The 26667-nt window shown below is 42.5% G+C and overlaps 1 protein-coding gene across 2 annotated transcripts in view; it reads right to left on the bottom strand.

The window, feature by feature from the left end:
* DYNC2H1 (dynein cytoplasmic 2 heavy chain 1) overlaps positions 1-26667 on the bottom strand; it is a 508393-nt gene that overhangs the window by 268022 nt on the left and 213704 nt on the right. For both annotated transcript variants that reach the window (XM_068266870.1, XM_068266871.1), the window contains exons 63-68: positions 25527-25636; positions 16852-16950; positions 12633-12756; positions 7419-7582; positions 5146-5265; positions 210-344 (exon numbers count right to left, since the gene is read on the bottom strand). In XM_068266870.1, the coding sequence (XP_068122971.1) occupies positions 210-344; positions 5146-5265; positions 7419-7582; positions 12633-12756; positions 16852-16950; positions 25527-25636 (752 nt within the window). The remainder of the gene's footprint in view (positions 1-209; positions 345-5145; positions 5266-7418; positions 7583-12632; positions 12757-16851; positions 16951-25526; positions 25637-26667) is intronic.

The raw sequence follows: 26667 nt of genomic DNA, 5'->3' as shown, positions 1-26667 counted from the left end.
TAAAAAAATGTCTTGACATTTTTTAAAATCGATTTTCTCAAAAGCTAAAAGGTATTTTTGAAAACAAAAATTGACATGTTCTTACAAATGTCACATCTTCAAGCTGTTTGTATTGGCGGGTCTTTCATAAGTTGGGTGTTAGTAAGTTGGGGACTACCTGTATACATAAATTATTGCACACATACAATATCTATCTGTTGAATGGATACCTGATCCAGGGATATCTGTAGCCGGTGTGACTCGCTGAGCGATTCCTGGATTAGGGCGCTGCTCGCCTTTGTCTGGTTCAAGGAGTTGATTAACTCTTTATTGTCCAGCATATTGCCTTGGGAGGTTGCCAGAGTCTAGAAGAAGATAAAACCCAGATTTATTTAATACAATCAAACACTGTCTTATTGGAATCATCACTTTTATTTTTCTTTCGCTAGGCCTCTAATGAGGAAGCATTTAAAAAGCACCACTTACAATAGCAAAAAGATCACAGCAAATGTCACATATCCACAATGCCAGCAAAATGCTTGTTAAATTGCTAAGCTGCGGCTTTCTAAACTGTCAAGAACTCATTATTTTACAGTAAATACCATTCTCTTCTATTTAGGACTGAGTGAAGGCAAACCTGAGCTGAAAATAAAGATACTTAATTGTATATTTAGCACTGAAGGAAAATAGTTCTCATATTCTCATATTTTTACGCTCAGTTTGAGACTGCTTTTACACTGCAAATCGCAATTCCAATTTGCGATTCCATTTTTCACTGGGTGTTAGCAACACAAGAAGAAAAACGTAGAAAAAAATGCAGCATCCAGACTTTTTTTTTTATTATTGCATCAAAAATCGGAAATGGGAATTTAACCTTCCCCAAAAATTCCTATTTCTGATGCCTAACCCTAACCCCCCCCCCCCCCCCCCCCCCATAGTGTTAGAACCGTCCTGATGCCGAATCCCTTCTTACCCTAACAACTAGCCCTAACCTTCCCTTACTCTATGCCCAAACAAAAATCTTCTCAATCTCTGTGTCTAACCCTAACTGGAACTAAACTTCCACCTTTCAACAGAGATCCTGAAGCCCCATTTTTGCGCATGCTTTGGGGGTTGCCAAGTAACAGATGTGAAGTGAAACAGTGCTCAGATCAGTTTATAAATTACCGCGGGAGGAGCACACAGGGTGACCAAGGGTAACATAATGGAGATGCCAGGCTCGCTACTGCCATGCAAACCTACCTATAATTGCAATTAAAGCAACCCTAAACTCTTGCACAGAACACAATGAAAAGTATTTATTTCACGTACAGCTGCTGAAGAAATTTACTCCTCTGTGTTGTTTAGGCAGATCAACCTGTCTAATTAGTTTTTATCAGCAACTGTGAATAGACAGTTGGAGAGCTCTGTTGAGGCAGCTCTCTGTATAGTAAACACTGAGGCTTAACCCTTTCAGCTCCTTCTGCAAAAGTAAAACTTTAGGATTTCCATAAATTGTAATGAAGAAATGCTTTTCTCATAAAGGTTATCATTCTGTGGCTAATCTTTAATTTAGTTCCAGCTATCCCTTTAAGAAATCTACAATCTATGGAAAGCGACAGGGACTAATATAAAGGTATATACAGTAGTTGTTCCTGTGATCATACTCTAAACACAATAAGAGTGATACATATATAGAGCAGCTTATAAATGTGGGAACATAATTATATGCAGTATCCCGCCCTGGCTGCACTCTACATGTGGACACTAGCCATAAATAGCCACTGCAGAATCCATCTATCACTCCACCCTGTCAAGCTCCATATACACAATAGACTCTTCAATGAACAGACAGCCTGTATGGGGAGGATTTATCAACTGTCACCCAAAACAACCACAAAAGACAGTATCAGGCAGAAGGAAATATAGCATGTGTATGAGGCTTCGGCCAGGCAACAGAGAGATAGTGGAGGTTGTCTCAGACCAGTCTATCTCCTGCCATGGGATAAGCACACAGGGTAGCAGAAGCCACAACATGTGACTCCAAATACAATAAATTGTATACATAAACATCTATGGCAGCACTGTACTGGTTACCATCTGGGTACTTGATAAGTAGATGACCATTCATTTAGGTGCCAGGTACTGACAATGGAAATATCTATCCACACACGTTTAAGGGTCTTCTGAGAAACCAGACTATTTCCAACACAGGTAGCCTAGCACTTACTTTACACTTTGCCTAACCCTTCCTCCCCTTTGTCATGTCTAAGTCTAACTGAAAGGTATGTATAGATTTAACAAAGTGCGTTTGGTCACTGGCCCTCAATATGAGTATTGCTAATGCCACGACTGATAGCCTGCTATTTACTTTGCAATGGAATATGGGTGCATGTCTAATTGATCATTTCACCCTAATGCTAAATTCCCTTCCAGGTGTAAATCTAACTTCTCAATATAACCCCACCCTGATGCTTAATCCTAACTTGTCCCGCAATGTGTAACTGAAGTCTAACCTTCACAAGCAATTCTTATTTCTAATGCCTAACCCTCCTCCCATAGTGTTAGACCCATCCTGATACATTCTAGCCCTAACCTCCCCCTACCCCCCCCCCCCCCTCAACACTAATCTTCTTTATCTTTGTGCCTATGGCCCGATTCCCTCAGGGATCCTATGGCGACAGGCGGTTTAAACTGTTTCCAGTCCTGGCCGCCTAAACTTCGGAAACGACGTGTCGACAGGTGCGTTGTTTACCATCGTTGCACAGCGTTTCATTTGTTCGTGTCCCGGCTCTTTGTTATAAAAATCGGTGATTGGCGTTTTAGATGCTGCATGAAGCTTCTGGAAAGGATTGTGGTTTCAGCAATTGGGGGTGCGCAAACGCAACAGTCGCACAAACAATGCTAAAGGATAACAAATGTGTGCACTGTCGGTAAAATAACTGCTTCTATTCATTTTCAATGGAAGCAAATCTGTAAAAAAAAAAAAAACATCGGCAAAAATGATGGAGAAACAATCTGTGTGAACTAGCCCTAACCCTAACTGGAACTAAACTTCCACCCTCCATCTATACTGTCCCTAGGGCTGCTGATGACAGCGTTACTGGTCCCAGGGCTTGCATGCATCTACGGATGACAGCTATCAAGTGCTGCTCTAGGCCCCGTACATATGTGGCTCGCTATCTTTCCCATGAAGCGACCACAGAGTCAAGCTCCTGACAGTGTTGCGCATGCTGCAGCGCATGCCGGGAGATGTAGTCTGTTGATGTGAGTACATCTATCAGCCAGTATATGTACCTACAAGGATGGACTACATCTCCCAGCAGGGATTGCAGTAGTCAAAGGTGTGTGACATCATCGCGGGAGCCTCAAACTGTGCAACCTCCCCCCAACAGCACACTCTACCATGAAACAAGGTTAATTTTATATCTTTTATTAACAGTGTTTTGGTCCCTTTAAAGGGGCGCAATGGCGAAAAATTGTAAAATTTAAAATATGTGCAAACAGACAAATAAGAAGTATGTTTTTTCCAGAGTAAAAAGAGCCATAAAATTTATTTTCTCTTATGTTGCTGTCACTTACAGTAGGTAGTAGAAATCTGACAGAAGCCACAGGTTTTGGACTAGTCCAACTCTTCATAGGGGATTCTCAGCAAGGTTTTTATTCTTTATAAAGATATTCCCTAAAAAGGATTTAAACAATGATGCTGGCCAGCTTCCCTGCTCGCTACACAGTTTTTTGGCAGTTGGACAGAGCGACTGCCATTCACTAAGTGCTTTTGAAAATAAATAGAATCCCCCATGAAGAGATGGACTAGTCAAAAATCTGTCGGTAATGTCAGATTTCTACTACCTACTGTAAGTGACAGCAACATAGGAGAAAAGTAATTTATGGCTCATTTTACTCTGGAAAAAGTGTACTTCTTATTTGTATATGTTTGCACATAATTTAAATTTTAAAATTTTTCACTATAGTGCCCCTTTAACATAGAACAGGATCTGCCCAATAAATTATATATGCTGCAGTAGATCTTATTTTACTAAATGTTTATTATTCAGAAAATGTCTTTCATTGCAGTGCAATAAGTAATGGACTGTAGATTTGGGCACTGCAGTTATCGGGTTATCACATGGTATACAGGGGAAACTCGAAAAATTAGAATACTGTGCAAAAGTCCATTTATTTCACTAATTCAGCTAAAAAGGTGAATCTAATATTTGAAATAGGAACCATTTGCAGGTGTTTTGGATGAATTAGCCGATTAGAGATTGACACTTTGAGCCTAGAATATTCAACATTTTCACAATACAGCAAAGTCGCTGTTATCCGGAATTCAGGCATCCAGAAGTCTCAACTAACCGCAATGCCTGAGTGAGAATGGTGACTTTGCTTTTTGCAGGTTTTAAGGATTTTTAAATACCTTCCAAGCCTCCAGCGATGTCTTGCAGCCTTTCTGAATCACCTAGCGGGATCCTAGCCGCTTCTGGTGACCTGATGCGGGTCAGCTTACAGGCCGGCTTCCATGCATGAGGAAAGCCGGGAAGCCACAAGGAGCCCGTGAGGTGATTCAGAAATAATAAGAATATTAATTCCAGTATTTGTATAGCGCTTTTCTCCCGTCTTACTCAAAGCACTTGCGAGGCAGCCACTAGTGCACACTCAGTAGGCAGTAGCAGTGTTAGGGAGTCTCGCCCAAGAACTCCTACTCAATAGGTGCTGGCTTACTGAGCCGTAGAGGTGAGACTTGAACTCAGGTCTCCTGTGTCAGAGGCAGAGCCCTTAACCAGTAGGCTATCTAGCGAGAAAGGCTGATTCAAATAGGCTCACTAAGTATTTTGGGAGGGAGGTTTTGTTCCTTTTTTGGCCAGTTGCTCAAGCAACTGGCAACCACATGTATCTGGCATCAGGGAATTCCCGTCGGTGCCGGATATTGGGGACTATGCTGTATTCTAACTGTCTGAGATTTTGATTTTGGGGTTCTCATAAGCTGTAAGCCGTAACCATCAACATTATAACAAATAAAGGCTTGAAATATCTCGCTTGGCATGTAACGAGTCTATTTCATAAATTAGTTTCATCTTTTAAGACAAATTACTGAAATACATGGACTTTAGCACAATATTCTAATTTTTCGAGTTTCATCTGTTTTTAGACCTGTGTACACGACTTTCGAATCCAGTATTTTACCTCTAGAAGAGACTCCTCCAGCTTAGCCAGCTGAATTTTCTTATCTTCCTCTTGCTGTAACAATTTGGTTTTCTGCTCTTCCAGGTCCGGTTTTTCATGCTGTATGGTGAGCGCTAGGAGCTAAACACAATGATCATTGTATGCATTTGCGTGTTCCAGGAACGACTCGCCACTGACAATGAGGAATCAGAAAACGTCCTTATACAGCGTTCTTTGTAATTACAACACACCGGCTTTTTCTGACTTCTTTTAATGCGCTACATCAAATCATTTGCATTCTTTTTCTCTGAAGCCCCTGGTATTCCAAGCACATTAATCAGCATATGATTGCCTGATCTCTCAAGGGTGACCACTTGTGAAGTATTTCTCCAGTGAAAACGTGGAAGGCGTGAGCACTCTGCCTACGAGGCCCAAACATTATTACAAGCTAGCTACGGATTCTAAATGCGTAACCGTGGAAATGTCTAGATCTACATGACAATGATCTAAAACCAGCAACGAGAAAAAAAGCCAATGTAGATAGATAACAATTGTGCTTCCTTTCTTTGCTTCCCTAAAGACTACCTGTCATTTACCACAAGAGGCTAAAACTATGGAGGAGGAGGATAACGTAGGCAGACTGTGTGCTTAGCTTTTTCCAGTGATTACGGGGCTGATGTATTTTAGGAGTGTGAGGTTTAGGGGCCTATTTATATCATGGTTGCTGTGGTTCATAATAAGTAATATCAGCTTGTTTATACAAGGCTGATACAATAATAGAGATTGCTGGTAGGGGCAGGACTGTTTTACCTCTGGCTGTCCATTCCTTATTAGCCGAATCAGGTCACATGTCTGGCTGCTGGCCAATGAGAGGGTGGGAAAAAATCTGACCGAGGGGCCATTCAGACTATTAACGTGGTTTTGCGCAAGTGGTGATTGGTGCTATAAGGCTTCTTACTCAGTACATGGGATCTGTTGAAGTGCAATTACTCTTCAGTCACACCACAACATTACCAAAAAGTCGCATCACACTTTGACAGTGTAGTGCACCCATATAGTGAGGCATCCCCGGGCTGTGGAGTCGGAGTCAAGGAGACTAAACAATTTTAGGTACCTGGAGTCGGAGGTGGAGTCGGTAGTTTCATAAACTGAGGAGTCGGAGTCAGGAGTCGGATGATTTTTGTACCAAATCCCCAGCCCTGGAAAGTAATAGCCTAAGGAGTCTGAGCCATTTTGGGTACCTGGAGTCTGAGTTGGAGTTGGTACTTTCATAAACTGAGGAGTAGGAGTTGGAGTCTGATTATTTTTGTACCGACTCCACATCCTTCATACAGAACTCAGCATAAACAAGGGTGAAGAGGTGCCCAGGATAAATAAAACTTTGTTAAGAACACAATAAAATGAAAAATTAGGAAGTGGTTTACCTCTGCAATGACACTTACAAGGATAAACAACAAAAAAAGATTTTAATTTTACTCAGGCAATGCATTTCGTGGGTACTCGCCCACTTCCTCAGGCCAGTGACGGTGTCACTTTAAACAAGACAACAAGCCAGGAGCGCCTCTCAATCCATCCAGATTATACTGGATTACCGGAGTGAAGATGGGCTGAGTCTCTCCACCTGCTTCAAGTAGTTGGTTGCCCCTCACTGCAACCCACCTTTGTAAGTATATTTCCTGTCGTTGAGTCATTTACTTCAGTTAAGAGTGACATATAGCGCTTTTGGGCTCCCGTTGTCTCTGTGCTTTTTTCCTAAGGCGATCCCTCATTTCACCTTCCAGTTGGCAATACCAACAGAACTACAGAACTGTGGAAGTATGCCTTACTTCCAATGTGAACACGCACTTCATCCTGTAACGCAAGTGTACCCACTGTGTTATCCCAATGGATTGCTATGCACTTTTAACGCAAGCAAATTTTACCAATGGTACGAGATCAACCTGATCACTGTAACAGACGTCCTGCTCTACTTCCTGTTAACATCAGGGAGTGTCAGGAAGTGCAGGGGACCGCTAAAAACAATATGGGCATTGAAAAATATATTTTTCAATGTGCTCTTTTAACACAACCAAATAATAATACATAAAACAAATAGTCTAAAAAAAATACTACATGTTCCCTGTAAACTCATTTGCCAGACAGCAAGTGGCGTTTATTTAAAAAGAACCCGAGAGAGCACTAGAGGCTGCCATATGTATTTCCTTTTATACAGGGGTCACCCCAGGGTTTTTCTGTAGACAAATAGTCAATGTCAGCTAAGAAGGATCTAATAATGGGTGAAGAAGTGTCCTCACCTGTCCTCTTAGACCAGCCCTCGTGGTTGTGAAATTAACCTCAGTGACGATTGATGACGCATCAGGTGGAATGAATGGGTTGGGGTTACGGGTTGCAAGAAACAAGCGGAACTCTTCATTGTAGTCAATGGTTTTCTCACCAACCTGGACAACATAACGAGGACCTGCCAAATCACAGAAAAGTTTTAGAGTACAGCATCCTCGTCTCTCCCTGCGCTGCTATCCCGGATCCCTCTCACCCATATATGATGTTACTACAACAAAGGGATTGAAAACCTTGTAAAAAAAGAAATAATAAATGCTAAAATAAAGGAGAGGATTATGTTGAAAAATAAATCAGTACAGTTTTTTTTTTTTTTGGTTGCAAATAACTGGTCAGCAGTCTGCAATTGAAAAAGCTTCAAAAAGTACCGGTCCGTCAGGATCTGACCTAGTGTACTGAAAATGAAGCAATGTATTGCTCCGTGGGTTGAGCTCTGACTTGGGCTGTATTGCTGGGGGATGTTATGTTGGTGGTGGGATGCTCTGCTATTTTTTATTTTCTTTACACTGTTAACCCTCCTGGCGGTTTGCTAAAAAATCGCCAGGGGGCAGCAAATCTTTTTTTTTTTTTATTTTTTTTTTTTTTTTCATGTAGCGAGACAAAGTCTCGCTACATGATAGCCGCTGCTCAGCGGCATCCCCCCAGTCCCTCCGATCGCCTCCGGCGATCAGGAGATCCCGTTCAAAGAACGGGATCTCCTGGAGGGCTTCCCCCGTCGCCATGGCGACGGGGCGGGATGACGTCACCGACGTCATGACGTCAAAGGGGATTCCGATCCACCCCATAGAGCTGCCTGGCACTGATTGGCCAGGCAGCGCACGGGGTCTGGGGGGGGGGGGCGGCTGCGGCGCGACGGATAGCAGCGGATCGGCGGGTAGCGGCGGCGATCGAGCGCTGCACGCAGCTAGCAAAGTGCTAGCTGCGTGCAGCAAAAAATAAATTATGCAAATCGGCCCAGCGGGGCCTGAGCGGTGCCTTCCGGCGGCATAGCCCGAGCTCAGCTCGGGCTTACCGCCAGGAAGGTTAATTTGTCCTGACGACGCTCGTTTAGAGTGAAACTAGCACTAGTTAACACTAACACTGTATATATGTATAGGCACAGCCTATATGATCAGCCTTACTACCTCAGCAGTTTTTTTTCCCTTCTATGATGGTTATGTTTATCGGCACAGCTGAAATGAGGTGCATAGTAGCAGGCAAACCAATGTGGCCTATGCTTGAATTGAATTTAAGTGCACACATTTGTATTTGCTGGTTTGTGTTTCAGTTGTGGTTGAGTGGGACCATCCCTCAAGACACAACTGATGTTTCTCCTTGTAGTGGGAATAGCTACACCCCACACATTTTTATCTCAAATAAATTTGTTATTGCTGTGTGTGGGGGGATAAGCAAGGACCTCCCACTTGCACTAAGGTCTTTTTAAGTTATTGAGGTAACCCATAAGTCATTGAACACTGCTGACTTGGGCAACCCACGGAGTAATACATTGCTTCATTTTCAATACACCAAGTCAGGTCCTGACGGACAAAATCTTATGAGCATCATTACCTGTACTGCCAATTCGGTTTCTTTGTAGAAAAATCATTTTCAAAATTACTCTGAGCATCTTTTTGCTTGCTGGTGGCTTAAAGGAACAATATCGGTTAACATGTATTTTTATATTGAGATAGGAAATGTTTGGGAAGTGCTGCTAAGTACGGGTGTGTACATTTGAATTCTTATCTCTTTATTTACTGTTATCCGATACCTTTCACACTTTGCTGAAGGCAAATCTGATGGCAAAGTGAACCATGAGGGGAGGGAGAATTCCCACACACTTCATCTTCATTCATTAACTTTATATGTGCAGAGAGCTCAGTCAGAGACAGGCAGAGCTTTCTCTCACAGAGAGCAGAGGAAATGTATCTTATGTGCAACATAAACATTTGTAATAGTGTTTGTGTGAAACCTGACAGGTTTTTCATGTAACTCTGCTTCAATATTACATGGTTCTTAGCATGTCAGACTGCAGAGATTCATATCTTTGCAAATAAGGCATTCCAAACGTAGCTAAACTCTACATACAATGAAATAAAGCTTTTGCCTCTGATATTTAACATGGAAAGTAGGAAAATGTTTACACAGCTACTTTATTTAGACATTATTTGTACATTGTCATTTTATTTGGTTTGATAGTGGCATTTTAGTGATAAATATCACCTTGGAGAAAACTTAGGAGAAAAAGTGAATTGAATAAGGGCCTATGTGTTTAAAATCAATAAAATCTTTCCATAATTAGCATCCTTCTACATCTCCAGGAACTTCAAGTTTATATGACTTCTATATTCCTTCTAAACACCCTATATGCAATTCACTTTTTCTTCTGACTTTTCTCCATCTTCTCTTTAAAATAACTTATCAATAAAAAAGTATGAAAAAGTACCGGTAGGTGAAAAAGTGCGACAAAAATTATTCTGAGTATTTTCTTGCTTGCTGGGGGCTTGAAAGGCATTTTATAGAGAGGTTTTGATAAAATCACCTAGTAGAAAACTTTGCATATGGGCCGCAATGTATTCTTTACATTATTAAATTCTCAACTCCATGCAATCTCCAAATAAGATAAATAGTTTTGAACTTCTCCATGTATATACCATATATTCCGGTGTATAAGATGACTGGGCATATAAGACGACTCCCCAAATTTTGCAGTAAAAATATAGAGTTTGGGATATACTAGTGGTATAAGAATACCCCTCTTCCAACGCACACCAAATAGAAATTAAAGAAAACCCTAAACTGGTGCTGTGTATGAACAGATACTGGTGCTGTACTGTATGTGGTAGTATATAACAGTAAATTAGACGATTGACTGGTTGGATTGGTCAACTCTCCCTCTCTCTAAGCGGATTGGTCAGCTCTACCTGTCTACCTGTTTATCAGAGCGGTATGGAAGAATAGATTGCGCTGTGCCCATAAAACACGACTCTTTCACCCTTCTGGCCCGTCCTTGTAGCCTATTTACCTCCTTCTCTGCCTCTCAGATCTCGCACATGTGCGCCTGCGCTGCTTCACTACAGTCCTCAGCAGCGAGATCTGAGAGACGGGAATAGGATAGGGTGGGCCAGACAGGAGGAAGAGGCATGTTTTATGGGCACAGCGCAATCTCTTTCTTCTATATCAGCATATCAGCATCGTGCATCACCCAGCATCAATGACACCCGGCAGATTAGACGGCCCCTGACTTTTCAGAAGATTTTCAAGGGTTAAAAAGTAGAATATACAGTACTAAGAGAGAAATGTTCTAAGAAGCTCTAGCGCTTTACTGGATCACCACGTTATAATTCACAGACTTTGGAAGCAATGACACCTTTTGCCGGGACACCACGGCAACATAACCATGACATGTAAAGCTGCTCCTTGGTAATCGCTGTAAGTTTATGGTCACATTTTACTCTGTCACACGCTGTGAACAATAAGGAGCAACTCCTTCCAGTCTTTACGAATTAAATCAATGGAAGGCGAGCACCCCTAATTATTTCCACAGGAAAATCTAAAAATATGCATTGCTTTATTTTATTTCTTTTTCAGTACTCTTAAGGTAGCCATACATCTAGCAATGATGGGCAAATTTGACCAAGAGACCAATCTTTCTCTGGTCAAATCTGATTAGAGAGAGAACTGTCGGCTGCTCATACACGGCAGGCCGATTCCCAATTGATTTCAGCATTAAATCTCTTGGGAACTGGCCCAGCCACTGCAACAGCCATGTGTGTAATGAATAAATGTGCTGTAATGTGCGTTTATACATTAGCTGTCCTGTGTTGCGGTGCCGGTGTGAGATGCCACGTGCAGGTGCGCTATGCGCTGACGGCGAGTAGGCTAATTGAAGAGAGGCGGAAGACAGACTGGCACCACAACACAGGACAGGTTATGTATAAACGCACATTACATCACATTTACACATTGCATACATGCATAGCGTACATACATACACACTGCAGAAACAACGCCGGGAATTTTGTTGCGTACGTCGCGTAAGTCGCTAGTCCCGATACCACTCGCCGTTACTGCAGATTATTGCAACCAATTTCAGACCAAAATTGGTCCCAGGTATGCAATTGGCGGCTCCAATTTTCATCTGATTCCAATTATAATAATCGAACTGGATGGTCGATCAGCCGGCAAGTGGCCTGACCTTTAGTAGGTGTGTTTATCGCTTTTGTATTTTTTATCTGTTTTGTGTTGTAGGTGGATTTATAGTATAAACAATTACCGTATATTCCGGCGTATAAGACGACTGGGCATATAAGACGACCCCCGAACTTTTGTAGTTAAAATATAGAGTGAGATATACTCGCCGTATAAGACTACCCCTCTTCCAATGCACACCAAATAAAATCATATACTGGTGCTATGTATGAACAGATACTGGTGCTGTACTGTATGTGGTACTCAGTAAATAACAGTATATAGGCGAAGGTGATTGACTGGTTGGATTGGTCAACTCTCCCTCTCCCTAAGTTGAGTCAGCTCTCCCTGTTTATCAGAGCGGTATGGAAGAATGGATTGCGCTGTGCCCATAAAACACGCCTCTTTCACCCTATTGGCCCACCCTTGTATCCTATTTACCTCCTTCTCTGCCTCTCAGATCTCGCACATGTGCGCCTGCGCCACTTCACTACAGTCCTCAGCAGCAAGATCTGAGAGACGGTAACAGGATAGGGCGGATCACCCGGCATCAATGACACCTGGCGTGTAAGACGACCACTGACTTTTCAGAAGATTTTCAAGGGTTAAAAAGTAGTCTTATATGCCACAATATACAGTATGTATTTCTTAACTGTTAGCACACTCAAAAGCAGATGTATACTTGTGTGGAGAGGATTTTCGATAATATAATTTTTCCAGTTGGCAATAGTTTGAAATACCCCTTCCATGAATGAAGTCTGTGCTCTGATTTACAATCTGCACCTGTACTTTAAGAGCATACATTGTTTTGCAGCTCTGTAACTCTCCAGCCTCGTCTAGCACAAAGAATCCTGAAAAACCACAAAGATGGATGCTGAAGTTTTCAACGCACAATCGTCAGCATTAATCAAAAGACGCTGCTGCTGTATTTGCCGACTGATGCGATTTATCAGGAGTGGGTACGGCAAGTGACAGGACTGGATCGCCTCCTGCAGATGACTTACCCTGAGCAATCAGATCCTTCCTAAGTAATGGATACAGCACTGGCTCCACTCCATCCATCTCCTGGATAATAAGTGTCTTGCCGAATCGGACAGCCAGCTCCAAGGCTGTAATGAAGTTTGCATCCTGCATGTACAAAAATATAGCAGTGTAAGTTACAGAATACCAAGCTACAAGTTCCAAGTACAAAGTGGCCACACGCCAACAAAGCATGCCAAAATATAGTTAGGTTAGGCCTGGAATCTCTCTTTGAATGTAGCCATCAACAATCCTCTACAAGGCTCTAATACAGGTGCTTCTAGTCCACAGTGCTTCTAGGAAAAGACACTGTTATACGGACCTGAAAAAGCGGGTAAGGCCCACAAAACGCATCATCATTTGTGTTCAATATATGTAATAAATATGTTTTTAAAAATCCATTTCTCACCAGAGGTAAGACTAGTTTTTGTTCAAGACGGCCTAATACACCCAGGGGCACCTCCTCCAAGCTATTATAATCCTCTACTGGATTCACTTATTACACCCTTGTAAACAAAACATTTCATGGCCTTCAGCGGGATTATCACCATAAAAATCAAATTTCAATAGCAACTGGTCTGTGTGTATTAAGTGATAAAGATGCTAATCCTGCATTCAAAACTTTCAAAACTGTTTCTGCAGTTATGATTTGAAGTTATCACATACTTAAGGAGCACTGGCCCTTTAGTAGTCAGTGCTAAACAGCTGCATGCTGGGGGTTCTTTTTATCTATAATATATTCCTCCTCTTCCATTTATTTCCCTGCCTAGCTGCTTATGTGAAACACGATCCCCTGCTCACTTGTGTTTACAAGCAAGGCTGAGGTGACTCAGCGATTGGAGGAGACAAGAAAAAAAGTAAAGGGCAGAAATGACATCAGGATTTAGCCTAAACTGTGGGTAAAAGACATGGCCCCCACCAGGAACAGAATTCTCGTCATTTACTATATAAAATTCACTGAAATCAAAATGTGGACAGTACAATACATGTTATGTAAGTATAACAAGTATTTATCTACTTATACATGTGTTTTTTTCCCTGACATAGTATGGCTAACCCTACTGCTTTCACCTCCACAGGAATTTTACAAACTACTGGTTAATATTCTTTCATGACAAACTATCATACTTTTTTTCGATTCAGGTTTCCTTTATAGAGGAACTGTAACCAAGGATTAATCTTTATCCCAATCAGTAGTTGAAACTCCCTTTTCCCATGAGAAATCTTCACCTTGCCTCAAATACTGTAGATCGTCAGGGTCGTCTGTATGGCTGATATTACAGTGAAACCCCTCCCAGAATGTGATGTCAGCACCTAGGTCCTGACATCACACTGTGGGAGCCATGTTGCATTGTGGGAAATAACCACTGTTTCAAGCTGCCAAAAAAGCAAGCAGCATCTCCTTACAGTGACATCACCTGCCTGCAGTAAAAATGTCACCATGTGATAAATGTCAGAATGTAAATCAGGGAGAGGAAAGATTTTACAATGGGCAAACACTGACTAAATCATTTATACATAATTATTGTAAGAATGAAGCACATTCTTTCATTACATTATTTTCACTGAAGTTCCTCTTTAAGTCTTACTCAATAAACTTTTAGATCCAGGTTCTATACGCAGGGTTTCCTTTTATTTTTACTAGAGCAAAGCAGGCTCTAGCAGCAATCTGTTTTATAATATATCTCTGAGCAATCACTGAAATGATGCAGAGATAAAAGTTCTATGCAGGACTCATGCCAGCATGATTTACTGAGAACTGATTGAAAAAAAAAAACAATCAGACTCTTTTCTGCAGCCAGCGGAGGACGTTCCCAATCTTATCTAGCATGAAACTATTTTCATGTCTTCCTTTTAAAATCAAAGTGCAGTTATGAAACAAGCAGCTCCACTGTTCTGCATCTGATATAACGCGGGCATTCTGAAGACCGGCTGCGGTATATTTAGCATCTACCGCTCACAGTGGTCACTTTGAAGTTGTTATTTTCAAGCCTCCTTTCAAGAATAATTTCTATTAACAATGAGGTAATAAAGTTATAGGGAATAAAGCAAGAATTCATTCCAGCCACTCTTATTTCTAACACTAAAAGTGCAATTCAATCCTTGCAGTACTAAAGACAGACAGAACATAATAGGGTAAAAGGAGTTTCTTTTTGCCTTCATATAAAAACGGCACTGGCGACAGCCGCTAGTAGAATGTCGGTAAAATTACGATATACTACTAGTTAATTGCGATAGTAAAATATTGGTAATCCTTACCGATAACTTACTATGAACTAACCTAACCCTACTCTCACACAGAACCCTCCCTCTGCCGATGCCTAATCCTAAAACGCATCCTAGTAGTGCCTAGCCTTACACCCCTAGCCTTACACCCCCCCCCCCCCCCCCCCCGGTGGTGCCTAACCCCTACACCTAGTAGTGCCTAACCTTAACACCTCCTGATGATGCCTATACTTAACCTCACGTGGTGGTGGATAACACTAAGAACCCCTTCCCCCCCAATGGTGCCTGACCTTCTTAACCAATACAAGAAAAGTTCCTGGGTCACACCGGCTAAGTCTGAGATACAAGCATGTGCCAATGGCGTCAGAACACCTGATAGGAATACTAGTTCTAGAACAGTGATATAGGAAGTATAATAGGCAGAGGAACTGCACAAAAGCCACACAAATAGTATTTTTTTTAAAACAAGGTACAAGAGATAATAGAAAATGCAAATCAAGGTGAGATACAATCACAAATATTTACTGGACCATAAAGCAAAAGAATATTTCCAACAGGAAGAGTAAAATTGGGTGCACAGCCAGCTAAATTAGGTGCCACCATACACCACATTGTAATTCGGGCCAGAGCTAACTAAGTAATTGGGCACTGAGGGTTTGCCTATTATGTAGGGGAACTCCGGATACCGGCTGAGCTAATGATGAGAGTGAGTAATTGGGCGCACATGCAGGGTTCAGCTATTACCTAGCAAAAACCCAGATCAGCTGTGGTGCAGCACTCACTATCGGCTCAGCTGGTGATGGGTGTAGGTAGGGGGAGGTTGGTGGTAGGCGTAGGTAGGGGAGAGGGTGGTGTTAGGTGTAGGTAGAGGGAGGTTGGTGTTAGGTGTAGTTACAGGAAGGTTGGTGATAGGTACAGGTAGGGTGGGTTGGTGTTAGGTGTAGGTAGGGGGAGGCTGGTGTTAGGTGCAGTTACAGGGAGGTTGGTTATAGGTGCAGGTAGGGGCAGGTTGGTGTTAGGTGTAGGTAGGGGCAGGTTGTTGTCAGGTGTAGGTATGGGCAGGTTGGTGTTGGGTGTAGGTAGGGGAAGGTTGGTGTTAGGTGTAGTTACAGGAAGGTTGGTGATAGGTGTAGGTAGGGGCGGGTTGGTGTTAGGTAAGGGGAGGTTGGTATTAGGTGTAGGTAGGGTGGAGGGTGGTGTTACGTGTAGGTAAGGGAAGGTTGGTGTTAGGTGTAGGTAAGGGGAGGTTGGTGTTAGGTGTAGGTAAGGGGAGGTTGGTGTTAGGTGTAGGTAAGGGGAGGTTGGTGTTAGGTGTAGGTAGAGGGGCTTGGTGGTAGGTGTAGGTAGGGGAGAGGGTGGTGGTAGGTGTAAGTAGGGGGAGGTTGGTGTTATGTGTAGGTAGGGGGAGGTTGGTGTTAGGTGCAGTTACAGGAAGGTTGGTAATAGGTGTAGGTAGGGGCGGGTTGGTGTTAGGTGTAGGTAAGGGGAGGTTGGTATTAGGTGTAGGTTGGGTGGAGGGTGGTGTTACGTGTAGGTAAGGGGAGGTTGGTGTTAGATGTAGGTAAGGGGAGGTTGGTGTGAGGTGTAGGCAGGGGGGCTTGGTGGTAGGTGTAGGTAGGGGAGAGGGTGGTAGGTGTAAGTAGGGGGAGGTTGGTGTTATGTGTAGGTAGGGGCAGGTTGGTGTTAGGTGCAGTTACAGGAAGGTTGGTGATAGGTGCAGGTAGGGGCAGGTTGGTGTTAGGTGTAGGTAGGGGCAGGTTGGTGTTAGGTGTAGGTATGGACAGGTTGGTGTTGGGTGTAGGTAGGAGAAGGTTGGTGTTGGGTGTAGGTAGGTGGTAGAGGTGTAGGTAGGGGGAGGTTTAAATTTGCAATAACAGTAAATGTCCAGGCCCCACTTTTATTGAGACCATATGTTTTGAATATAATTATTGTCACAATACCCGGTTTATACGTAGCATCAATTCTCTCCAGATTTACCTGCTGATTAATGACTTCCAAACGGGATTGCTTCAGATGTGTCTTCAACCACTCTGTTGCTTGAGAAGACGGGTCAATTAAAAATGGACACACCTGATTCTTGAAGAGGGAAAATAGAAAGTTTCGGTAAAACGTTTTGGAGGAAGTATGAGAAACATACAGTGAAAGGCCTGGACACATTGTTGCATCACACAGAGCTGATTTCTGCAACGCGATGCACAAGAACATCAGACACTGCATTGACTGTATGATGGTTTCATTCTAACAACACACTGCTGCGTGTATTTCAGAGCAATAATACAGTCCCATTCACTGTCTAGCATTCTATCAAACATGCCACCATGTAATGTTAATTTGTGCACAAGCCCTAACTGAGGCTTCGTGAAGTATTTTTATGCGTAGGCCCTACCTTGGCCAACATCCACTAGTTTTACCTCAGCAGCTCTCATTAGGTAATGTGGTCACAAAAGGCTTTGGAAAAGACCCAAGGCATAAATGAGATTGAAGCTTGACTTACAACACGTACATAAGCAGGCTCCAACTGATAGTAATGCTACTTGCTGATACAATATGGCATCTTTCTGTACCTCGCATTCATAAAATCAGTCAGTTATGGCAAATTCACCTTGAGGTCTACGTGCCATTAAAGATTCATCCAAAATGTAACAGCTTTTCTTTGTCATGCAAGGTATGCTTTTCTGCGTAATGTAACTTGTATCTGTCAGGCTAATCTCTTCTCTCTCTACACAGCTTGTCATGTGACTGGAGAACGCCGGTAACTGTTTGTTCAGCAGTATTAACATGGAGCCCCTCCCCATCAATTTCTCCAACCCATAGGTGAGGAGTGTGATTCTACTACAACAAAGGGATTGAAAACCTTGTAAAAAGATAAGAAATGCTTAAATAAAGGGGGTGATTATGTGGAAGAATAATCAGAAGACACAGTGGGCCCAATCCAATTCACTTTTTCTCTTACCGTAAGGTTTCTCCTAGATGATATTTTTCATCTTATCAATAAAATGCCTTTTAAAGAGAACCCGAGGTGGGTTTGAAGAATATTATCTGCATACAGAGGCTGGATCTGCCTATACAGCCCAGCCTCTGTTGCTATCCCAAACCCCCCTAAGGTCCCCCTGCACTCTGCAATCCCTCATAAATCACAGCCGTGCTGCTGACAAACAGCTTGTCAGAGCTGGCTGTGTTTATCTCTATAGTGTCAGTCTGCTGCTCTCCCCGCCTCCTGCAGAACTCCAGTCCCCGCCTGCATCCCTTCCCTCCCTGCTGATTGGAGGGAAGGGACGGGGGCAGGGACCGGAGCTATGCAGGAGGCGGGGGAGCAGCCGAGACTGACACTACAGATGTAAACACAGCCTCACAGCACGGCTGTGATTTATGAGGGATTGCAGAGTGCAGGGGGACCTTAGTGGGGTTTGGGATAGCAACAGGGGCTGGGCTGTATAGGCAGATCCAGCCTCTGTATGCAGATAACATTCTTTAAACACACCTCGGGTTCTCTTTAAGCCACCACCAAGCAAGAAAATTACTTATTATGTTGTCAGTACTTCTTCACCTACTTTGTGGTACTTCCATGTGCTGAAAAGTTATTTTAAACGGAAGATGAAAAATTATCTCCTAGGAGAAAACTTTGGAGGAAAAGTGAACTGGATCTGGCCTTGTGTGTCCACAATAAATAATTCTTTAACTGCTTCCAGGGTGTAGATTTCAATCATCCCTGCCGCATGCTCCCGCCCCTGCAGCCCGCTCGCCTCGCCGTTGGTATGACAGTAGAGCTCCCTGAGGCGGTCAGGAGCAGATTTCATTGGCTCCTGACACTGCAATCACTGTGAGACAATCACATTAGTTCACATTGATGACAGGGTCAGGAGCCAATCTCATTGGCTCCTGACCGTCTCAGGGAGCTGTGCAGTCATAGCGACGGCAGAGTGAGTGGGTGGCAGCATCGGGAGAGTGGCAGTTAAGTATGGTGTGACATCGATAAGCCCGTTTTGTGAACCAGCAGTCCTTACAGGGCCAGAGACTGCTGGTACGGAAATGGTTAATTGGTTTATGGGTGACCCTCATAAATCACATTAACTCTTTATTTGATATAAAAGAGTAAATATGGTGGTTGTAGATGTGGTTATAGTAAACAACAGAAGTTGAATAATGACCTGTCAACGAAAAACAATGAGGTTAGGAGCCTGAGTAAAGGCTAATCTCATAGGTCAGACTGAAGATTATGTTTGATTGGATACTGGCTCCTATAAACGAGACACTATGACCCAGCCAAGTCTCTTTGATTATTCGGCTCTCTTGATTTCAAACTGATAAGAAAGTCTTTTCTTCAGCCACCACTGACAAGTGAATGAGAAGCCCAGCCTGACTGAACACTTGCCTTTACCGCAGGCTTCATGGCTGAAAGACGGAAGGGTGGCATGCACTGCACAATAGTTGAACCACTTGACCACTGAGGGGTTTTTCCCCTTTAGGACCAGAACAGTCACCTTTCAGCGCCCCTCCCTTTCATTCGCCGATAACTTAATTACTACTAATCACAACAAAATGATTTATATCTTGTTTTTTTGCCACCAAATAGGCTTTCTTTGGGTGGTACATTGTGCTAAGAATTATTTTATTCTAAGGGCCCATTCACACCTATGCTGGTGTATGTGCATGGTGCACATGGATACATTACGTTAGCTCCCTTGTGCGATTGGTAAGATGCGCTGTCTGTCCCAGGAGAGGATGTCAGGATGTGTGCTCCTAATCCCTAGATAGGTTTGATGCAATGAATGTGTTTGCATGTCTGCACTATGTATGTTACAGGGCCAGAGTTAGGACACCTATGTTTACCTGGGTACTTCGCGCAGTATAGGTGACTAAGCATAAGAATGCATTCTTCTGTGAACTTAGACCCCGGCTTTTAACTTAGCTGTAGGGATAACAGTTGTGCCTGGATGAGTGAATCTGTGAATGCATTTGTTTGAACATTTGCATGCGAGAGTGCGAAGGGTTAATAGATTTTTGCTGTTTTCTAGCCACACCCCCTTCAGCACCTCCCTTTCCTTAATAACTTATTTAATGTCCTAACTAGATGTGATGTGCCTGGATATATGTATTTTTTTCTTGTTACTGACCCCTGTGGCTAGGGTCTAATTCAGTGCACTGCCTCCTCCCCTGTATGTGTTTGTCAGCATGCACACAGCTTATGCTGGTGTATGTGCATGGTGCACATGGATACATAACGTTAGTTCCCTTGTGCGATTGGTAAGATGCACTATCTGTCCCAGGAGAGGACGTCAGGATGTGTGCTCCTAATCCATTGATAGGTTTGATGCAATGAATGTGTTTGCATGTCTGCACTATGCATGTTACAGGGCCAGAGTTAGGACACCTACGTTTACCTGGGTACTTCTGCGCAGTATAGGTGACTAAACATAAGAATGCATTGTTCTGTGAACTAAAACTCCGGCTTTTAACTTAGCTGTAGGGATAACAGTTGTGCCTGGATGAGAGAATCTGTGAATGCATTTGTTTGAACATTTGCATGCGAGAGTGCGAAGGGTTAATAGATTTTTGCTGTTTTCTAGCCACACCCCCTTCAGCACCTCCCTTTCCTTAATAACTTATTTAATGTCCTAACTAGATGCAATGTGCCTGGATATATGTTTTTTTTTATAACATTCCTAACCATTCGATCTTGTTGACAATGTCAAATGTAGCATTACAAAATTACTCAATCTTTATTTGTCGGTCATTCCTTGAACAACGTACATATTGGTAAACCAATCAAATCAGGTAAACAGCAGAGATGATTTTAGTGTAGTAAGTGAAAAGTAGACAACAGGGCACTAAGGGCCTATTTCCACTACACGCGGATTCTGTATGTAGAGAACTTACTCCAATGAATGTCTATAGGAAATCTGTATCAGAAAAATCGCGTTTAGTGGAAAACGGCCCATAGGTATTAATTGTAGTCAGTTTTTCTGCATCCAGAATCCGTGTGTAGTGGAAACGACCCTAAATCTTAATCTGCACCTTTATTGTAATTGTACAGATAAAGTGGTATGCAGTGAGGGTGAGGGGAGTCTGACAGCCGTTTCAGGGTTACCCACTTCCTCAGAGGCTATAGAACATGGTATGTTCTATGGCCTCTGAGGACCCATCTGATTACAATAAAGGTTTTAGATTCAGTGCCACACTGTCTACTCTTTACTTACTAGATGTTCCGCTTGTGTCCACATATCTGCGGTACGGTATCAGCTGATAGTCCATACTACTAGCGGACATCTGGTGTTGGTCTTTCTCTACTGTTTTGGAATGATTTTACTGCAGCCCTGAACAATACCAGCGGAGAGATGGAATGAAGCATGTGCTGTGCATGGTTACAGATTTTGAATTATACGATACATTGTGGGGCAAACTTAAGAGGAGCAGCCCTCCGTAGGTAAGTAATGACAATCGCCCCAACTCCCGCCCACCCAACGGCATACTCTATTACAAAGCTCCCTTATGGTAAGGTTCATTTGATACATCTTCATATATAGGTGCTCAGGTCCCTTTAATGCCGTTGAACAAACAGTTACTGGTGTTCTGCAGTCACGTGACAATCATTGCAGGGAGAGAAGAGGTTAATCTGATGGTTGCAAGTTAAATGTCAGAAATAACATTTTGCGAGGCAGATAAACGTAAACAATTGTTACTTTCTGAACAACGCTCATATTCAGTTCAAAACTAACACAGGCACATGCTCTACCAGTTACTACAGGTATTTTTATTATTAGTACTATATGCAGAGCATGTGGGGTGATACATGGGCTATATGTTTATTTTATACTCTCCTAGCACACATTATGAAACATGTTCCTCCCATTTCGCAATTCAAGCAAGTGACAGACAAGACAGCTTTTGGAGTCCATTGAAGAGTTCCACATCTTCCCTCCACTCCGCTATAAGGACAAAGTCACCTTGTAAAAGTTCTTCACTTACCGTAGGCAAGAAAATGACATAACGTCCTGTAACAAGATCTACACAAGGTTACTGAGCACCATTCAGACACCTTCCCGTACTAAAGACAGTACAAATATTCAGTACCAGAAAAAGAAAGAGTATTGTCCTTAATCCTAGAAGCAGTCACCATAGATCAGGGTTACAGAGGCATGATTTGCACCAGACTACCAAGATAAAGGGTGTGTTTAGGGTAATATTAGAAATTTCACGGATAAATGTACTTTTATACGGACTACTGAAATTGTATGTGTTACATTACGCTATACAAAAATATCAGCGGCATAACATTTCTCTAGCAAGTACATCTCTGCCTTTCAGACTGCTCAGAACTACTACGCCCACTGTTTCTATTGACTGGTGCACAGGTTGTCACGATACTCCCTATATTCGCTATACTACACAGTCTGGCGAGTGGTTGGGTGATTAATGGCTTTTTATTTATACAACCTGTTATTGAAAATCACAAACCCGTGGTGGGCAAAGACTTGGTTAGATGAGCACCATATTACTAGAGCATGGACCATATATGGCCTGAAGGACAGTCATGTCCTTGTCAAAGAAATACATCTCACAGACTTTTTTCGAGGGCTAGATAACAAAATGTAGCTGAGTAACAAATACAACTGAAAACAGCTTTGAAGCCATCCGCTTCATACAACTCTCATAAAGTCAGGAGATGTAATCTCTTACAGCAAATCTTTCCTAGTTTTAGAACTACTGTAATATGGATACTGTAGCTTAAATGAAGATACAGCACAACTACCAATTCTGCTATTTCAGTTTTGCCACGTATTTCCATCAATGTTTCATACATATCTTCCATTGGTCACCAAACTGTTGTCAATCCTCCTTAAAAGAAAATTCCCCCTTTGATGTGTAACCTTAATCTCCTACACTAATGTTAACTCCTCACTGACAGCTATTTCTAACACCTTCTCCCCAACATTAAAGGGGACATAAACTTAGAACTTCCTCTCTGATCTAAAAGAAAAGCCACAGCATAATAACCATTACATAAAAACATGTCTTTGTTATAACTTCTAAAAACCCTAAAAAAAGAAAAAAAAAACTATCAACGTAAAGTGTTAATTTTCTGGACATTCCTGGGAGCACCGAAAGGGTTAGACTTCAGTGATTACATACCATCACAGAAGCTGCAGAACATTGTGGCACAACTCACAGCCTTGATTCACACTTGCTGATAACGGCTAATTAGACAGGCTGATCTCTCTGAACACATACAGAGTGAATTTCTTAGCAACTACATGTATTTCCATTGTACGCTGTGCAAGAGTTTGGGTCCGCTTTATTGCTTCCTGACGCTTAACCCTAACAACATCTACCTCTGCTCTACCTAAAGCCCCGTACACACTAGGAGATATCTTGGTGATATTTGTCATTCAGCAGGGATCGGTACATGATCGCTTGGGGGACAGAGCACTGCCAACGCTGGTGCAGATGTATCACCAGCCTTAAGGCTAGTGACACATCTATAGCTATGTGGAAGTAGAGGAGGTAACATGCGACGGAGATGTCACCAGGTAAGGGAGCGGGGAGAACAATGCGGTTGGGCAGTACTTGGGGGATCGCTAAAGATCTGGCATACATCCCAATGAAATTGCTTAGTATTGTTCTAGGTGAAAGTACTGGTGCAAATCATGTACACTATTAAGACTACTACGACCAGATATCCCAATGACAAACGGCCATGAAGAGAGTCCCAGCAGCTAGAGCGGCCAGAAGCCTTAGGAGAGAGGGAGGGTTAGGCACACTATTTCTTACCGATGATTTCAAACAACAGATCTAATGCCGCAAAATTAATAGAGAAACAAAAACACAAAATCGTATTTTAAAAAATGATCATAATCAAGAACTAAAAAGAAACAATAATACATATTTCATTTCTTTTGGAAACCAGCGTCCCATAAGACATTCAATGATGATATTCAATAAAGAAATGAGATTAATTAATTAGGGTTAGGCTGGCCATACGCTATACCATATTTTTGCCCAATTAGACATTTGATTTTTCGTAAACATCTAACTTGGCAAAAAATGTGGTTACCCACTGAACCAAGCTCATCCCATGATCAACCTGTTCACGACATTACGTAATCGGGAGTGGTGTTTTTTCTTTCTGCAGATGTCAAGCCGGATTTCGAAGATAATGTTGATCGTGAACCGGTAAGTGGTGCAGTTGGATAGAGAATGGCTAGCTTTAGGTAACATCGGTTTTTCAAATGAACCCTCTGCACATTTCTAGGGATTTAACTAACACATATGTAAAGTTAAATTAGGACAATGGGCTCTATTCAAAAAGCTTCTCATAAATGACTTATCACCTAATTAATAAAAAATAACCGTTCAGCACATTAACAAGCAAAATAATAACTCAAAGTAAGTCGCTCCTGATTAACTTCATTTCAATATTACTTTTCTTACCTTAATTATATTATATTTTGCGGTACTTTTCCATTAGCCGGGCACATCCGCTAGGTGGCGCTAATTGCATTAATAGTCACGTAACAAAAGTGTGTACCTCACATTAAGGCGGCGGCAGTGTACAATACTGGGCAGCCGGGGGAAAAATGCGTGTCCCCCCAGAGTCGTTCATCACAAGAAACAAGCAGAGCGGGGAAACTGCAGACATTGCTTCTGCCAGCACCCGCTCTGCAAGAACGAACGGCAGGATTCCCTGCCGCGATGAACGACTCTGGGGGGACACGCATGTCCCCCGACTGCCCAGTATTGTATAGGAGAGAGGCGAGGGGGAAGAGAGCGAGAGCCGAAGGCAGCGGCTTCATCTGTTACATTGCCGCCGGCTTAATGTAAGGTACACACTTTTTTTACGTGACTATTAATGTAATTAGCGCCACCTAGCGGACGCGCCCGGCTAACGGAAAAGTACCTATTTTGCATTTGGGAGATTCAAAATGTAACATAGATAAGTTGAAAACAGAGGAAAATAGGTGAAAAATCTTTGTGATGCCCATTGTTGCACATTGGCTCATCTGTTACGCTTTGTGTTTTCCTACAGATGCAGCTGAGTGACATCAACATGGCCAAAACTGGCTTATGATGCCAATGAAAAATATTGATTATGGTTTAATCCAACCACGGCCAGCAAGTGGTCAGGAGGATAAAAAAACCGTATATGAGCCATCCCATCAGGTTTGGCAAGTAAACAATCATCATGGGATCATGGGAAGTGTAGTTCTGTGTCCAAGAGGCAGCATTAGCCCCTCCCAACATCCCTTTTACTAGAATAGTGCAGTGGAAATATGGATCAGAGTATTCAAAATTATTTTCAGAAATTCAATTTTTTTTTTTTAAGTTTTCAAGTCAATCAGGAAGGTCGGAAAAGTGCATGCGAGATTTTCTCAGCGTTCCCCTTTATTCCACCTATATCGTCACCCCTCTTCAAAACACCAATAATGAAGGAATCGGCATGAATGTTTACAAGCAGCAAATTTATGCAGCAGATATATATACTGTATATATATATATATATATATATATATATATATATATATATATATATATATATATATATATGTTTGCACAACTCTGTAACATCATGTTCCCCCTGCTTACTACTAATAACCACGGTGTACAAATCAATACGCATTGAACAAACTGAAAGCAATTAAAGTCGCGGTTCTTACCTGCAGAATAACCAGAGCGTTCTCGATGGAGAGCTCGTCGGAGGGCAGACCCTCGCTTTTCCAAATAAGCTGTTCGCTCTCCGTGGACAAAAATCTCCTTAAATCAAACGCTGGGAAAACAGGAAAATCAATGAGTGTTACTTTCCTTCCACAGCTAATGAGCTTGGAGCTGAGAGGACCATAAATTAAGCATCCAGCAATTTGCTGTATATGGTCAACTAATCTTAATCGCTGCTTGTTACGGAGGGAAATGTTACACAGAACTGGAAGGGGGGAGGGGGGGCGGTCTATGACTGAAGGTTTGATCCCACAGTTAAAATTGTGCGAATAGATGTGTATTTTAAAAGCGTAGGTGGCATTTAAAGTGAGCCTTAAGTGAAAATAAGCTTATGAGGTAATGAATTGTATGTGTAGTTTGGACAATAAATAGAACATAAGTAGTAAAGAAAACGGTCTCATATTTTTCATTTTCAGTTCTATATGGTAGATTTATTTATATCAGACTGTTACAGTTTAGAATCCACACTCTGTAAAGGCTGTAAAAGTAGCAGAACTAGTGACCCTTTCAAATTGTACCTGAGAAGACGTAAAAAAATAAAATTAATGCAGACCTGGGGCTTCCTCTAGCCCCCTGCAGGCTGATCTGTCCCTCGCCACCATTCTCCTCTTCTGCCTCGATCCTCCACTATGGGTTCCGGTAAGCGAGCCATCCGGCACCAGCACAGTCCAGCCACGCACACTCCCTCATTGTGCTCCCATGGCTGGGAGTGTTCTGCACCTGCACAGCCATGGGAGCGCAATGGGGGAGCGTGCGTGGCTGGACTGCACCTTCATTGACAACATGGGAGATATACAATTGAAACAAGCATGAGAAACATACATTTAGGGCCATTTAGAGCAACTACAAGCCTGGGTGTGGAAGGCAGTACTGGCCAAAGGTGCTATGAAGTTCAGATTGGGCAGCTAATTTAGCATGAGGACTGCTTGAGGCAAGAAGGTGCTCCTGCTCCATGTGGTTCTGGAAGGGATGGTCCTCTAATGTCAACCCGATGGGAGGAGCTCGAAGAAGCGACTGTCTGGGTGGGAGGGGCCGTTGGAAAACCTGGTGGCCCATATCTTCATTCTAGAATTGTGGAGATCT

This window comes from Hyperolius riggenbachi, chromosome 2, assembly GCF_040937935.1.
Source record: "Hyperolius riggenbachi isolate aHypRig1 chromosome 2, aHypRig1.pri, whole genome shotgun sequence".
In the NCBI taxonomy this organism is placed as follows: domain Eukaryota; kingdom Metazoa; phylum Chordata; class Amphibia; order Anura; family Hyperoliidae; genus Hyperolius; species Hyperolius riggenbachi.
Note: the sequence above shows the minus strand (reverse complement) of the source record. Positions and strands in the feature narration are given on the sequence as shown.